At 40.5% G+C, this 16,531-nt stretch overlaps 1 protein-coding gene across 11 annotated transcripts in view; it reads right to left on the bottom strand.

Annotated features, from left to right (window-relative positions):
- Positions 1-16,531, bottom strand: part of AP2B1 (adaptor related protein complex 2 subunit beta 1) — a 151,261-nt gene that overhangs the window by 62,249 nt on the left and 72,481 nt on the right. For all 11 annotated transcript variants that reach the window (XM_069089950.1, XM_069089951.1, XM_069089952.1 and 8 more), the window contains 4 exons: positions 15,587-15,752; positions 14,901-14,999; positions 9,143-9,402; positions 3,686-3,878 (listed from right to left, as the gene is read on the bottom strand). In XM_069089950.1, the coding sequence (XP_068946051.1) occupies positions 3,686-3,878; positions 9,143-9,402; positions 14,901-14,999; positions 15,587-15,752 (718 nt within the window). The remainder of the gene's footprint in view (positions 1-3,685; positions 3,879-9,142; positions 9,403-14,900; positions 15,000-15,586; positions 15,753-16,531) is intronic.

The following is a 16,531-nucleotide window of genomic DNA, read 5'->3' as shown; positions in this document are numbered from 1 at the left end:
ACTGTGTCAAGGGAAATGCTCATTGCTTTGGTGTTTAGGTTCAGAAAAAAACTGTTAAAACTTCTAATGCCTACACCACAAAGCAATGTTGGCCACAATGAACATTCTTCTTTTCTCCATCAGAGATAACTTTTACAAAAATACATTTGCACAAGGGCAATGGAAACTTTAAACTGCACCATCTACCGTTTCCATACAAACTTGTACATCTTGCTGCCAACAGCCCATGTAGTCAAGTTTATGCCTTACTGATGCTCTAAAAACCTGGACAATGATCAAGCACATTTAGGACATACACATAGATGTAATGAGGGATTATCCCTCATTCTTTTCATTTCAACTTGTCTTTTTGTCAATGGTGAGAAACCAGTGGAAATTACATACAAAGATTTCTAGAGCTGCAATACTTATGAGGCCAGTTTGCCATAAATTCAGGAAAAGCTCAAGTGCAGAGTCTCATAACTGTACTTACAAAATAAAGAAATTGAGCAGATGTTTCCAGGGAGCTGTTTGAATGTGGCACTGTAGCTACTTAAATCTTCATTCAGTATTGTTAAGGAGATAAGTTAGAAGCCTTTGCAAAAGAGCAGGAGTGAAACAAGGATACCCATCGTAACCACTATTATTCAACATTGTATTAGAAAAGCTACCAATGACAATAAGAGAAGAAAAAGAAATGGAAGGAATCAGAATGGGTAATGAGGTAATTAAACTATCTCTTTTGGGGGGGCAGCTAGGTGGCGCAGTGAATAGAGCACTGGCCCTGGAGTCAGGAGGACCTGAGTTCAAATCCAGCCTCAGACACTTAACACAAAAAACTAGCCGTGTGACCTTGGGCAAGTCGCTTAACCCCAATTGCCCTACCTTCCTCCCTCCAAAATAAGCAAAAAAGCAAAAAACAAACAAAAAAAAAATCCTATCTCTTTTTGCAGATCATATGATGGAAAATACTAGAGATTCAAACTAGATGAAACAATTAATAATTTTAGCAATATAGTAGGATATAAAATAAATTTACATAAATCATCAGCATTTCTATATATCACCAACAAAACCCTCCAAGAAGAAATAAGAGATGTCTCATTTAAAATAACCATGGATAGCATAAAATACCTGGGAATATAACTGCCAAAACAAACCCAGGAACTACAAGAACATAATTATAAAACACATTTTATACAAATGAAGTCAGATTTAAATGACTGGAGAAATATTATTGTTCATAGGTAGGCAGAGCCAATATAATAAAAATTCCAATTCTGCCCAATCTACTTATTTCAATGCCATCCCAATTAAATTACCAAAAAATTATTTCATCAAGCTAGAAAAAATAACAAAATTCACTCGAAAGAACAAAAAGATCAAGAATACCAAAGGAATTAACAGGAAAAAAATGTAAAGGAATAAGGTTTAGCAGTATCACACTATATCATAAGGCAGTAATTATCAAAACTATCTGGTATTAGCTAAGAAATAGAAAGGTGAACTGGTGGAACAGAGTAGACATACAATACACAACATTAAATTATTATAGTAACCTTGTGTTTGACAAATAAAAAGATTTAAACTTTTGGGATAAGAATTCAGTATTTGGTAAAAATTTTTGGGAAAACTTGAAAACGGTCTGATAGAAATTGGGTACAGACCAATACCTTATACCATTTACCAAGATAAGGTCAAAATGGATAAATGACCTAGATATAAAGGGAGATATTATAAGTAAATTAGAAAAACATGGAACACACAACCTATCAGATTTATGAATAGGAGAAGAATTTATAAATAAACAAAAAATAGCACTGTGGGATGGAAAATGGAAAATTTCGATTACATTAAATTAAAAAGGGTTGGTACACATAATACCAATGTAGGCAAGATTAGAAGGAAAGCAGAAAACTGGAGTGAAAAATTTTATAGACAGTTTCTTGGATAAAGTTCTCATATCTCAAATACATAGAGAACTTTGTCAAATTGATAAAGATAAGAGTCATTCCCCAATTGATAAATGGTCAAAGATATGAACAGGCACTTTTCCCATAAAGAAATCAAAGTTACATGTAGTCATATGAAAAAATATTCTAAATATTATTGATTAGAGAAATGCAAATTAAAGCAACTTTGAGATATTATTTCACATCTATCAGACTGGCTAAATTGATAGAAGAAGAAAATAACAAATGCTGGAAGGGATATGGGAAATTTGGGATGCTAATACATTGTTGGTGGAACTGTGAACTGAACCAACCATTATGGAGAGTAATTTGGAATTATGCCCAAAGAGTTATACAAACCGTGTATACCATTTGACCCAGTAGTACCAACTATTAGGTCCATTTCCCAAGGTGATCAGAGGAAAAGGAAAAGAACCTATATGTTCTAAAATATTTACAGAAGCTTTGTGGTGACAAAGAACTAGAAACTGAGGGGATGCCCATCAACTGGGGAATGGATAAACAAGTTGTGATATACAAGTCAAGAGTAACTGTTGATAGAATACATTTCCTTGGATGGAAAGGGGCATGTTACCACGTTGCTTCCATCCTATTTGAATGGTCATAAAAGCTCTTTACTAAAACTGGAGGGTGACTATGCAAAATAGAGGAGGAATCTGGTTACAGGTTATACTGTAAGAGTGATCATGTGGAGCTGGGCTTGCTTTTGCCTCTTATGGGATTATTCACAAGGGCTACTAGTGAATTCCCTTAAAATTCTATGCAAAAAGTTAAAATGTAGTGGCCAAAAAACATGTGAAATCACTTGTGTGTTTGTATAACTACCACCTGGAGCCAGAGCCTGGTCAGGGCAGTCTTTGGAAGCAGTGCCTGTCCATTAGAATGTCTCACTGACATCATGTAGGACTCTTTCCTTAGTCTACCTGTCAGAAAGCAAAAATATCCAGTATGCTGGCATTAATTTCAAGACTCCCTACTGCTTCCAGTGGAAGAGAGAAGTAAGTCCAGTATAGAGGCCATAGAGAACCCCGGTCTTAGTTACAGGTCTCTGGAAGCACGCTTATTTTGGGGATATCTACTTTTAAATTTCTAATGTTGGGAAATGAATCAAATGGACAAAACATATTTGCAAACAAATGCAATTTGTTCCCAGTATCCAGCTGTGAAGAGCTGCTTTTGGTCCTTGCCAGGAAGTCATTGATGGGCCCTTATATTACTCCACCTTTCTGTCAATGTGAGATCCCTCCCTAACTCGTCTCATTTCTCTTCGACTATACAACCTGAGCTATTTTTGCCTTCTCAACCCAAAGGTGGTATTGCTTACTGCTGACCATAATAAGCCTTTTAGTATCAGAATCCTGGAAGCTAATTTAATTGGAAGCAAGACCAGAAGGGAGAAAAAAGAAAATGGAAAATAGCCAAGCAATTTTCCCTCTAACCAACTCCAGAAAGAGTGCTCAAAGCATTCCAGATCTTGAAGCAACAAATCCCAGAAACACCAAAGTGCCTTCTGTTTTGAAGCAAAGTAAGACAATCCATCCAGAAACATCCTAAGTCAAAGAATAACAGTCTATGACTGATTAGGATAATTTCCCCTATCTTCCATCAAAGGATATTACTGCTTAGGAGGGAGATGTCCAGACCACTGCTCACGTAGAAGAACATAGTCCAAGGTATCATTAGCAAAGCAAGGACTACACATGAACAAAGAAAAGAGAGTGAGAGAGGCTTACCAGACTGTCCAACCCTCCTCCTAAGAGGTCCACAGCCCCCATCTGCATAGAGGAAACCTGTGGCACATTGACAGGGGGACCCAAGTCGAGGTTCAGAAGGTCACCCAGCAGGTCACCCTGAGAGGGGATGACTTGAGGCTGTTCCAGATTGGTTGTGGTGGTGGTGCCAACAGGACTGTCTCCAGCATCAGTGCTGTAAGAATGGAAAGAAAAACAGAATATGGAAAAATCTAGAACATAATTTTAAAAAACAAAAAAAGGTTACTAACAGATATACTATATTAGGAAAACACAACAGAAATGAAGAGACACTCTCAATTTATGCCCACTTCCTCATACACCTGTTTTTGTTGTCCCCCAGAAGTTTTCTTGTCTTTGATGTTACTCCACCCACAGTGTCCAATAACTTCTGACTGACCAGACAACATGACCCTCTTCGTTTGATTTTAGTTCTCTCATGGAGCAGATTTTGAGACAAAGAACAAGATATTTCTGTCTTTTTGACTATTGGGTAACCTGAAATTCGGTTGCTTTGGAAATTATGGTGTTCCACGACCCTACCCTCTTTTCCCAATACAGCATTACCTAGAAATATCCTTAATGAAAACAATGGATTTTTTTTTTGCCAGGGATCAGGTTAAAGTCCTCTAAAAGTTCCTAAGGTTATCTAGCCAACTCTCTTCCTTCAATTCAATTCTGCACCTAACTCATCATTTATAATGTTTATCCTGGATGTATGCACTGATACAGACATTCAACAGACTAGTCTGACAACCATATACCACAGACTGAGCAAAAGAACTTTCATGAGACAACTTTTCATTTATTTCATTTTTCCTAGCTGAACTATTCGGAGATTTCTTCTGACTAATCTCATTGAGGAGGTCCTATAACATTTTGACACTTGCTCTCCCCAAAAGAACTTAAGCCCTTTCTGGGGCCACATGTTAAGAAATGAAGCTAATGAGCCAAAAAGGGTCTTGAAGGAAAACAGAGAAAAAAGGGGAAAAGCTTCTGTGAAGAGCCTAGAACAAAAGTCTGGGCTGTTTAGATTTTATGTTATAGGCAATGATAAGCCATTGTAGTTTCTTAAACACTTGAATGATATGATGAAAATTCTATGGAAGCAGCCAATTGAAGAATGACTGCACACGAACAAGATGAAGGCAGAGAGATTAGCTGCTAAAATACTTCAGGTGATACAAGGTTGTAAGACAACTCCAAAAGACTCATGATGGAAAGAGATGCCTACATTCAGAGAAAGAACTACAGAATTTGAATGCAGATTGAAGCAAACTACCTGCTCTCTTTCTTCTTGTTTGGTTTTGTTTCCTCTTCCCCACTGTTCATTCCATCGGTTATAATCCTTCTTTACAACCTGACTAACGTCTAATGTGAAAGTATTTGCAGATCTTATACTTGATTGCATGCCACCATGGTGGGGGGAAGAGGGGAAGAGGCAGAGAGGGAAGGGGAGAAAATTTAAAACTCAAGGGATTGTGGAACTGAATTTTGTAAACTAAAAGTAAACAAACAAATTAATAAAGACAATAAAATAAAATACCTCAGGTGAAAATGAGGTGATTACATCCAGAACTAGGAGGGGTAGCTATGAAAATTCAAAAGGAAGAGACAGGTCCAAAGAATACTGAAGAAACAGAATTGACAGAATTTAGTAATGGATAAGATGGGAGTAGGGGGAAGGAAAAAATGTAGAGAGAAGAACTTAAATGACTGAGAGAAGAAAAGGCAAATAAGGGAATTCAGAGAATCACAAGAAGTCAGTCTTGTATCAACTGATGGTGAGTGAAGAAAATAATCTATATAATCACTACAATAATGTAAGTAAAAAACAAAATGACTGTTAAATTCAGATCAGATGCAATAGCCAGTACTATTCCCAAAGTACAGATGCTGAAACATCTTCCTCCTCCAGGGGAAGGAAGAGGGACTGAGACTCTAGATGCAGAATATTGCAGATGCTGACACATACAGTGACTGCTTGGGTTGGTTTTATTTGTTTTTCTTTAATACAAGAGATAGTTGGGGAAGCAGAGCATAATATTAAGAAAAAACTATAGTGTCAAAAAGATATCAACACCATTTTTTAAAGATATAGTTTTAAAAAGAGAGAGAAAAGAGGTGGCCAGGTGGTACAGTGAGTAAGAGTGCTGGCCCTGGCATTGGGAGACCCAGGATCGGTTCTGGCCTCAGATACTTGGCACCCACACAAAATAACTGGCCGTGTAACCTTGAGCAAGTTACTTAGCCCCAATAGCTTTAAAAAAAGAGAGAGAGAGAAAGGAAGAAAATGACACAAGTACCAGGAAAGTAGTGGCACTACTAATCATAAATCAAAACAAAAAAAAAGGGATACTGGAAGAGATGAGATCAATTTTCAAGCTTAACTCTTTAGTAATGGTGCCATACCCACATAGGAGGTAAGGGACGAAAAAGATCTGAGCTAGAGAAACAAAGCAGTCAACAGATTTTATATATGTAACAATGGAAACCACAAGAATTGCTAAATTCTATTAAGAGATCAAGTAATCAAAAGGGAAGGAACAAAGGGCTTTGATGTCATACCCACAGTTAATGGGCAGGTGGTAGGGAAGGATAAAGAACAGTCATAAAAAGGTACAAAAGGTCAATCCAACAGAAAAGTAAAGGGGGAACCCAGCCATGGAAGTCAAACTTCAAGAAGGTAATCAGTGTCAAGTACAGCAGGGAGGCAAAAGGGAGCACCCCAAAACTCCACCCCCAAATGAGGTGTCTTTTATATCTGCCACTGAGCAATGTGTAAGAATGCATGGGTTACCAACATCAACTGGAGGCAAACCAAGGAACAAGAGAGAAAGTATACACAAGCCCTACAGATATGAAATGGAAAGCTCAGAACAAGCATGGAGATGCATGGTAGGAACTATTTCCAAATACAAACATTTCTTTCAAGAAACACACACACACACTCTCTCTCTCACACACACACACACACACGCACACACATACTCTCTCTCACACACACACACTCTGTCACACGCACACACACATTTAATATGCAAGAAATGGATTTGTATCAACAGTTCATGGGAAACAACAGTAAGGTTAATCCTAAAGCAATCTTTCAAAATGCTAAGATGTTCCTACGTTAGACAAATACTTATCACCTCAACCCCACACTGGCAGAAAAAATACAGGAAACATTCAACAATTGGTCTCTTATCTAAGTAGCAACGAAGATGAAATGAACTATTTAATTAAAAAAAAAAGAATTCCACCCAAAACACAACCTATCTAGTAACGAAGGTATTTTAAACCATTACAAAAGACAGAACAGCATTTTCAGTGTGGTTTCATTTCATGTCAGATGCAGTAACACTTATTAACCTCAAATTGCAAATTAATGCTGGTGTCAGCAACACTTCCAAAAGCATTCCATTAACCATGTGTGTTTTTTTAAAGAGGAATCCTTCTGTGCCAACTAAATTCCTTGTTAATAAAAGGTAGCATAAGTGGTGGCAGCAACTCAAAAATATCAGAGAGGGGATCATATAATAAATCATCAAACAACCAATTCAGAAACCCCAACCCAAAAAAGGTCTTTAAATAAGAGGATTCCTTTAAAAGCTTAAAGATTGATTTTATTTCTTTCCTTTTGCCTTAGAGAAAATTTTCTTATAATTTTCCCCTTTACATTTGACAGTCACTCAGAAAAAGAAGAGCCCTGGAATCCCTGGAGGTTAAGGGTGGAACAAGCTATCCATTTCTCCTGTGGTCCTTTGGAGTAAGCATGAGGACGGCACAATTAGCATATTAGTGCCCCCAAACAAACCAAGCTCTAGGGCAGCACGACCTGGGTTCCAGGCTTGCAAATGTGCAGGTGACCTGGGCCAAGGCCCTTTAGCCCTCAGGACCCTGGGCACCTCTCTCAAGGGCCAGGCAGCTGCTGACTCATGAGAGGGAGTTTTCTTACTGTGAAGTTTCCTACACCTAGGAAACCACAAGTCCAGACACCCCCCAAATAAGGGCCTGACACAAGGGATCAAATGCCAAAGTGAAAACAGTGTCACTTCACTTCTCTTAGAAAGGCTTTAAAAAGTTCACATTAAGGGTCACAGTATCATTTTTATCAAAAGACTGCCTGCTCCTTTTATTGTCAACAACAAAGCAATGAATTTCTATATTTTACCTCCCATGTAACATTTTTAGAAAAGCTCATGAATTTTAATGGCTTCTTTAGACACATCACTCATAAAGGCAAAATGCCACCCACAGAGAAATGGAGGTAGAAAGGAAAGGCCACAAGGTCCCATCAGAACCCAAGCCCCTGGTCAGAATCTCCATCTACACAGCTTGCTATGGAGTGCTCTCTGAAGAAAGGCCACCTGAGGGCCACTATTGATCTACTTTAATCATGAGAACTGTGGCCTGACTAGAGTCACAAAAGGGGAATGAAGCCAGGCCAAGACTGGAGGTCAACACTCCAAAGACCTGCTCCTTCTCTGCCCTGAGACAAATCCTTCCGAGAGCTGAGCTTCATTTTTCTTTTAGTAAAACCAACTATCCCTGACAGCTAACTACCACGAAGAGATTCTGTAAGGATAACTGAAGTGTTAATGGTACTTGATAACTACAGCAGCTCAAGGGATTTTACAGAGAACATTTTTAATTCCTAGCAGGCAACCCTGGAACGTCAGTTTGAAAGGGCAACACTGGTACATCCCAAATTTCAGTGATTACAAGAGAGGCAATGCTAAAATAATGGTAACTGGCATTTTGTAAGTGTTGCTATAGGAATAAGAAGGTCTTACACGCACAACCAGCTGAGTGATGATAAATGACGCCCACCCACTTCACTGAACTTGTTTTTTTCTTAATAGACTATAGGAGGATGGTCAGGAAATAATCTAGTTTTCAGTCAAACAAGATCATTGGACTGTATAGACTCCAACTCTCCCTAAAGATAGCTCTTGCTATAAATGCTTTATTATTAAAGAGGGAAATTCAGCTCTCTGAAAATAACCACAAGAGAGCGATTTCCATCAATCTGGACCAATCTTCTTCATGGCTGTTACCAAAGTATATTACTAGGCTGACAGTTTAAAAATGTTACCTGCAACTGCCTTAACATCTCGTTTTTTATTTCTAAAACATGCCCAAAGCAGGAAACTGAAATGTCATATATTTTTTAAAGTTCCATTTTTCATCTAACTCTCCCAGCTACCACCTCTGAGAAGGAACCGAACTTGCCCAAGTATCCGGTAACCAGCAATAAGCTTGCTCTTTGACATCAAAATTCTATCAATGATTACAAGTTCCCTGGGCCTGAGTCCACAAGAGAATGAAAGTACTAGAACCCGGGTTCACTACCACCACTAGTAGCCAGCAGAAGGACTTTGTTCCCAGGACACTCCCCCTCTACCCCCACTCAGTTGAATCTTTCTCCAAAGTGCTTACCTCCCATGATGAATGGGCAAGTGTTTTCGGTGGATTCCATGGCTCCCCTCGACAAAAGCATTGGGAGGCTTATGATATACGGAGGCCAAAGAACCAATGTGGCAGATGAGCTCATCCAAGAGGGTGGGTTCAATCAAGTCTGTCTCCTCAGAGATCAGGGGCTTTTCGGATAAGACTACTTCCTTGGCTGTCACAGGATCCGTGGAAAGAAGGCGCCAGTAGATATAGCCCCGGTCTCGAAGGTCAGGGTTATCAGAATCCTACAGAAAAAGCAAGTAGTTCTTTTGGATTTTATCTGCATAGAGAAACCCCTCATCATACAATATATGACGTACCACGTGAATGAAATGTAGCTTTTCAAGAGGGTCATCTTACATTTTCTAACCCAGCAGGGAATAAGACTAAAAATGTCATTGAAAAGTAAAAAGAAAAACTAACAAAGAAAAACTTCAAAAACTCAGTGTAAAACCACCAGAACTCTAGTTAAGGCTTGGGAAGACTGAAAAACAATGCCAAAATAGTTAAGCAAGTTTTAAAGCAGCTCCTATGTCTTTTACTTAAATCTCTGCCTAAAGAAGGTTTCCTTTTGTTTCCTCCAACCCAGGTCAATCCTGACTTCCAATCCCACCACTCCACTGAAACTTATTTTCTTTCAGGTTACCAAGAATTCATTACGTTCTTAATACTATGGCTTTTTCTTAGTATTTACTGCTAAGCATATACTTCAAAGAAGTTTTTGACAAAAAGAAAGCCTTCACATAAGCCAAAATCTTTACAGTGACACCTTGTGTGGTGGCAACAAAATAGATGCCCTCGGTTTTAGAATAGCTACACAAATGATAGTGCATAGTGCCAAAGACATAGAAGGACCAAAGTCAGCTGATGAAAAGTGAAGTCAGCGAAGCCTAAAACAACATGGAAGATGACTGTAAGAATGGAAATGGAAACAACATTAGCCACGAAACTTCAGGCACTGATTTTTTAAAAAGCACTTTGTGTAATGACAGAGTAAAACCATTTAACTTGGGATTGAGATTTATGCAAAGATCTTCCAAAATTTTCATCCTGTGAAAAGTCACATAGTTTAGTGTTAGAAGCACTTGAGACATTAACTCGTGTGACCTAGGGCACAATCTTCCCTGTAGCTCACTTTGGAAGTCACTTATCCAAACTCAACTATTTGAACCATGAAGGAAGCAGAAAAGTCCTCCGAGCATGAAAATACAATGTCCCTGTCTAGCTGCTGAAGTTTCTGTCCTTTAGTCATGGAAGAGTCCTTCTGGTCCTGACTTAGTCTATTTTTGAAGATTTGAACAAAGCTAGCTGTGGTTTCCTAGTCTGAAGAAGAATTTGAAGCAGCAAAACCGAAATTTGAAGTTAGGGAAAGAAAAGGGGAGACACAGACCACAAGACACGTCTGACACCTGAGGTAGCGGGAGTCTAGAACAGTACAAGAAGCAGACACATGAACAAAGTCACAGGGAAGGGAGGGGGCACAACATTTGAGTGCAAATCTTCACACACAATCTCACAAAGTCTGACCATAGAGCTGCATGCATCCCAGTGCAAAAGAAGTGCCCAAGCCCCAATTCCTCCCCCACCTTCTCAAATCCTTATGATCCTGCATCCATCCCCATGATCTGAGTCTTGACTGTTCCCTTAAAGAATCACTAATGACTTTAAAAAATATATATATCTATTGGCATCTTTTGTCTTTGCAGCACCCAGATTTCCTACTGTAACTTGCCCCTTCCTCCTCCCAAAGAGCTATTTCTTGTAACAAAGAACTTTTTTCAAAAAAGAAAAAGAGGAAGAGAAAAAAAATTCTGGAAGACTGACCAACATGGCAAAAACCAATCTGAGCTCACATGCACGTTGGCATACTTGCAGAGCAAGAGGCATCTCTTCTTGTCTCTCCTTCATGGCCAGCTTGTGCTTTATGGCTTCTCAGCATTTCATCTGGATTGTTTCGTGGCTAACGTTCTTTCCGTTTCCATTCTTACAGTCATCTTCCATGCTGTTTTAGGCCTCGCTGACTTCACTTTTCATCAGCTGACTTGGGTCCTTCTATGTCTTTGGCACTATGCACTATCATTTGTGTAGCTATTCTAAAACCGAGGACATCTATTTTGTTGCCACCACACAAGGTGTCGCTGTAAAGATTTTGGCGTATGTGAAGGCTTTCTTTTTGTCAAAAACTTCTTTGAAGTATATGCTTAGCAGTAAATACTAAGAAAAAGCCATAGTATTAAGAACGTAATGAATTCTTGGTAACCTGAAAGAAAATAAGTTTCACTGGAGTGGTGGGATTGGAAGCCAGACGTCCAGGGATTGAGAAGTGAGTAGGAGGTGAGAAAAGGGAGGCAACGAGGACAGGGCTTGGGCTCTAAAATGAAAGGTATAAGATGGCAGCTGAGGGAATAGTGAGGTCAAGTAAATGGGAAGAAAATGAGGCCAGAAGATCAACTGGGAAAACGGGGAGGAATGGCGTGATGAAAGGTCACAGCAAGGATGAAGCCTAGGAAGAATGAAGCAGAAAAAAAAATGAATGGATATGAAATTATTATCAGAGTAGAAGAAATTTCAAATTTCAAAGGATCACAGAGATGACATTTATGGGAAGTGGCTCAAGTAACTCTATGCTGAGAGACAGACAGAACGGGGCAGGTGCCAGGTGGGACAAATTGGTAAACCCTCCCCACACACCGGAGCTTGAGAGCCCCAAAGCAGGGAAGCTGAACCCGCCTCAATCGCCTAAGTGACTCCTTCAGAAAGGAGACAAAATGACCAGCAGACTCTTAGGGCCTGAAGCCAAGAGAAGAGGAGGGGTTGGGAGTGACAATGACAAGCCAGTTGTAGGCTGCTGCTTTCTCCTGCTGCAGCAAGACAAAGAGCATGAAAAAAGGAGCCCCCAGCCAGGACGTCACAACTTCTGGAGACGTCAGGTTTCCATGAACCACCAGCCAGGGTGGCTCCCAACCAGGGTGGCTGGATGGGGAAGTGCGCAGAGTGCTGCGCCTACAGTCAGGAAGAGCTGAATTCCAATCCAGCCTCAGACACTGACCTAGCTGTGTTAGCCACTATCATTGGTATGACTACCACCACCACCATCTGCTCCCCCATACCAGTAACTCCCAAAGTTTATCTTCCAAACCCCAGACCCCCTCCCCTGATTGCCTGTAAGATATCTCCACTTGGATGTTCCAATCCAAGTCAAGACTAACACATTAAGAACTGAGCTCATCAGCTTTCCCACTAAACCCTCCTCCTCCAAGGTGGTATGGTGGAGTGAGCACTGGATTTGGAACCAGGAGACCCCCGGTGCTGTTGGAGAAGCATGTGCTCAGCTGCCCTCTTCAAGACCAAATCAAAAGTAGGAGAGGGCTTCCAGACCCTGACTTCCTGTCACTCTGAATGCTGACTGGTAACCCCTACCAGGGCAGCAGCAGCCACTCCACTGCCTCCCTCCTCATCCAAAGACCATCATCAGGCTGAATGGGGCTTTGGGATCAAAAGTCAGGTGCCTCTTGTGATCCCAGGGTACCACTGCGCATTCTGTGACCCAAACTGTAAAGAGGCAGCAAGCTCAGGAAGCCCTGAGTCCTCTTGGCTCTCTTTAGGACCCAAAGCTCAGGGTTCCAAAACCATAGAGATTACAAAGCATACAAAAAAGGCAGACCCCACTGGGCAGGCCGGCGCTTTCTATTTCCCCTCCATTGGACAGTCTCTAAAATAACAGGTGGTGCAGTGGGTAGAGTCCTGGGCCCGGAATGAGGAATACCTCTGCGACCCTAAGAACAGGGTCTACCTGCCTCAGTTTCCTCCACTATAAAATGAGAATAACACTTGGGACAGTGTCTGGCACACAGCAGGTGCTATATAATTGCTTATTCCCTTCCTTTCCCTTCTTCTGGCCACAACTCTATGTTTTATTACCAAGTTCTCTAAAACAAGCAAACAGGCACAAAAACAGCAAAAGATAAAATCTGGGAAACAGTCCCTAATTCAAGGTTGTTTTTTAAGAAAATTTCCAACTAAATTTTTTCATTTTAATACTACCTTAATTTATCAACCTCTTTAATTATCAAGGAGCACAAAGGGCTCTGCACATATTTCATTTAGTTCTTACCAATGCAGGGAAACAGCAGGCCTTGTTTCCTGTGCTCACAGCGGCATGCTCAACGTTCTGAGCACCCCACGAACCTTCCCTTCAACTCACCGCTCTCCCTCAGTTTCATCTGCTTCACGCAGCTCAGAACCATGAGCTTCGAGTCTTGAGGTTGCCAAAAAGAGGCCAAAGAGCTCATCAAAGGCAAGGCTGACCTCTATATATACTTTCCCACATTATGTCTCTCTTTTGTTAATTGAAAAGACAGAAAAGGCCAAGGTGATTAAAATAAACTGGAGAACAACATCACTTGGCATCCGGCAGCAGGCCCTGGAGCTCCAGGCACTGTTTCTGCAAAGGCTGAGTCAGGTTAACAGGCCAGGGGCAAGTCTCTCAAGGTCTCTGCTAATCTTACGGTTCTACAATTCTGGAAACTCAGGATCAGGAAGGGGAGGACATTCAATTGAGCAAAGTCAATGCTTAATAATAGTTACTGCCTCACTACCACGAGCGTGGCTCCTCACAGAGGCAGCCTGCTGTAGCACTCATTGTAAAGATGTGGGAGCCCCTGACCTACACTGGCTGTGTGACCCCTGGTGCTCTAGGCCACCTTCAAAGACTCAAAGTTGAAGAGAAAATTTTCCTCACCTAAGAGTTCCTTATACCAATGAAATCTTAAGTCTCTATCCTTATCTGTTTTACAAATTAAGGAAGATGCTCAAGAGAGTGCAAAAAAAGTACTTCTAAGACACCATTAGGAACCCTCAGGATTGAGGACAGGAAACAGGTAGACAGTGAAGACAATGTGCTGCTCCACAAGGCAACATAAAGTCTAAAAACAACACCATCAACAAAGACAAAACCAGAAAGGGTAAAGCAGAGCATCTCAACCCAAATTCTGAATCTATAAATATCTTTCTGAAAGGAGGCAAACCCCACAAATCTCAGTGATTCTCTTCAGCCATTTCAGGATATGACAGATCCCAGACAATCACTCTCCTCCAAGAATGGTTGCTCAAAGTTACCAACAGTAGAAAAGAGAATTCTTTTCATTCTTTTGATCTAAATTGTGGCCTAATTTTTCTAATTATCTAAGCAATGAAAAACTGGCTGCCATCAGCGATGGCCTCATTTTCTGATACCCACTTTCAGGAGGGTAGAACATAACTACAAAGTATCATAAACATTGAGGGGAACATTTAGGAGTCAGAACAATGAATGAGAGAACACTCTTGCCAAGGTTTCTTTTCTGGATCTGTCACTTGCTTTCAAAGAGACCTTCACTGAGTCACACAATGTCTATGTGATAATTTCATCTACAAAACAGGAACTCAGAAAGAGGCAATGTCAGATTCAGTCACCAAAACACTCTTTTAATAAAAGGAAAAAATTAAAGACTATTTCATGAATATTTATAAATGTTTAAGTACCCATAAAGTAAACTCATAGACAAATAATAGCAAATTACCCAAATTCAACAAATGTGGAAAACTTCCTTTATTTCATTATCAAGACACCCCATGACATGTAAAATGAGTGTGTTCTTCAGGCTGAGGCCTCTCACACTGACCATTCCTTGGAGCCCATTCCCTTACAGACAAGAAAACAGAAACAGCCGAGTCAGACCCTGCATTCATTCGGCATTCTTACCTGAGTCGCCAAGCTCAAGACCTGTTGGACTAGTTCCTGAGTTTCTGAAGGTTTCTTGAGAAACAGCTTCACTATTGCTGTAAGCAGGGTTAGCTGCACCTACATGGACATAAGTCAAGAAGTTTAAGGTAAGCCAGGTCTTTGCACCAGCACACAGCATTTCCAACACAAAGGTGATCTTCCGCATTCTCCCCTATGAAGACAATGGGGAAGCTGGCAGCCAATGAAACTTTACTAATCTTGACTAATAGGTAAGAGAAGAGCTCAAATTCACCATCACATGAAGTGGTGTTTAAAGTACCCACCAACCTTTTTGCATGCCAAAAACAGTTGCTTTGGCTTCCTGAGCCAGATAATTGATAATCTTTTTAGAAATGCATTATCAAGCAGTCCCTGTCCAATTTCTGAATTATTCCTTTCCAATCACAAGCTACTTGGCAGTTACAGCTTTAGGAGACTACGGTAACAGAAGTTACCTTGGGACAAAAGCCAAGAGAACAGGGACAAGTCAGGACTGAAGGCAGGTAAGAGTGGCCTTCTGGTAAGTTCAAGTAATGAACAGCTTAGCTAAATGTGAATTATCTAAAGATGGTTTATTAAGATGGCTACAAATGTGTCATGTGCTGAGGAGCCCCAATGAAAACTCCTAGCTGAAGGCCATCCAAAGAAGGAAAGAGAAAGTGCACCTGTGTACTCTCATCATGGAAGCCCTCAAGAAAGCTCTCCAGGAGCTCATCCGCATTATCGATTCTCTCCGCGTATTCTCCTACGATCCAGATCATGGCAGCTCGAGCGTCTGGCTCGTCGAGGGAATCAAGGTTCTCACACAGAGTAGCAATGATACTTTCATACCTAACACAACAAAAACAGGTCTGATTACTAAAGGCAAACTCAAGACTTGGATTCAACAGCAAAGCCAGGTGAGACACTAAGATGAATGCACCATAAAACAAATTGCTAAGGCTAAATCATGTGTATGAAAAACAAGGGAATCCACAAGATTACTTTTTCAAAACGTCTTCTTAAATTGTCCTCTGCAATACCTTATCAGGCAAAATACATACACACACACACATACACACTCTCTCTCTCTCTGTCTCTCTCTCTCATTCCCATACCCATATACTTTCAGCAAGACCTAAAAACCCCTGAGGTGTAAAGTAATACCATCTTTTATTTCCACAGGACTTTTCTTTCTTAGAAAGATCAAAAAGAGCTTCTAACTTCTCAACATATTTTCACATCACAATTGTGAACTAGGGATGCTATTTTAGCAAATGCAGAGAAAAGTTCAGTGGCTTCCTTAGAGTCCAAAGTTCTAAACCAGCTAAGAACAGATGAGGAGCCAGAACCAAAGAGATTCTGTGGCCTCCTTTCACCCTAAGGACCTCTCTTTCCTGAAAAATCCAGGTCTTTCCCCCCCTCACAATTCATCTCTGCTGTAGAGGAACAAATAAACACCAGAGTGGCTTTTAGAGGTCCCCACATCTACTCATTTCTGTCACAGGAACCCTTCTCTTCGACCAAGATAGCTCTGACCAGAGAAGGGAATCCTGGTGTGACACGAAGAATGCTGCACCACCACCTACACACACACACACACACACACACACACACACACACACACACAC

Source organism: Petaurus breviceps, unplaced genomic scaffold, assembly GCF_028583685.1.
Source record: "Petaurus breviceps papuanus isolate PSGF00001 unplaced genomic scaffold, PetGlider_PUasm1.0 186, whole genome shotgun sequence".
Lineage (NCBI taxonomy): Eukaryota > Metazoa > Chordata > Mammalia > Diprotodontia > Petauridae > Petaurus > Petaurus breviceps.
Note: the sequence above shows the minus strand (reverse complement) of the source record. Positions and strands in the feature narration are given on the sequence as shown.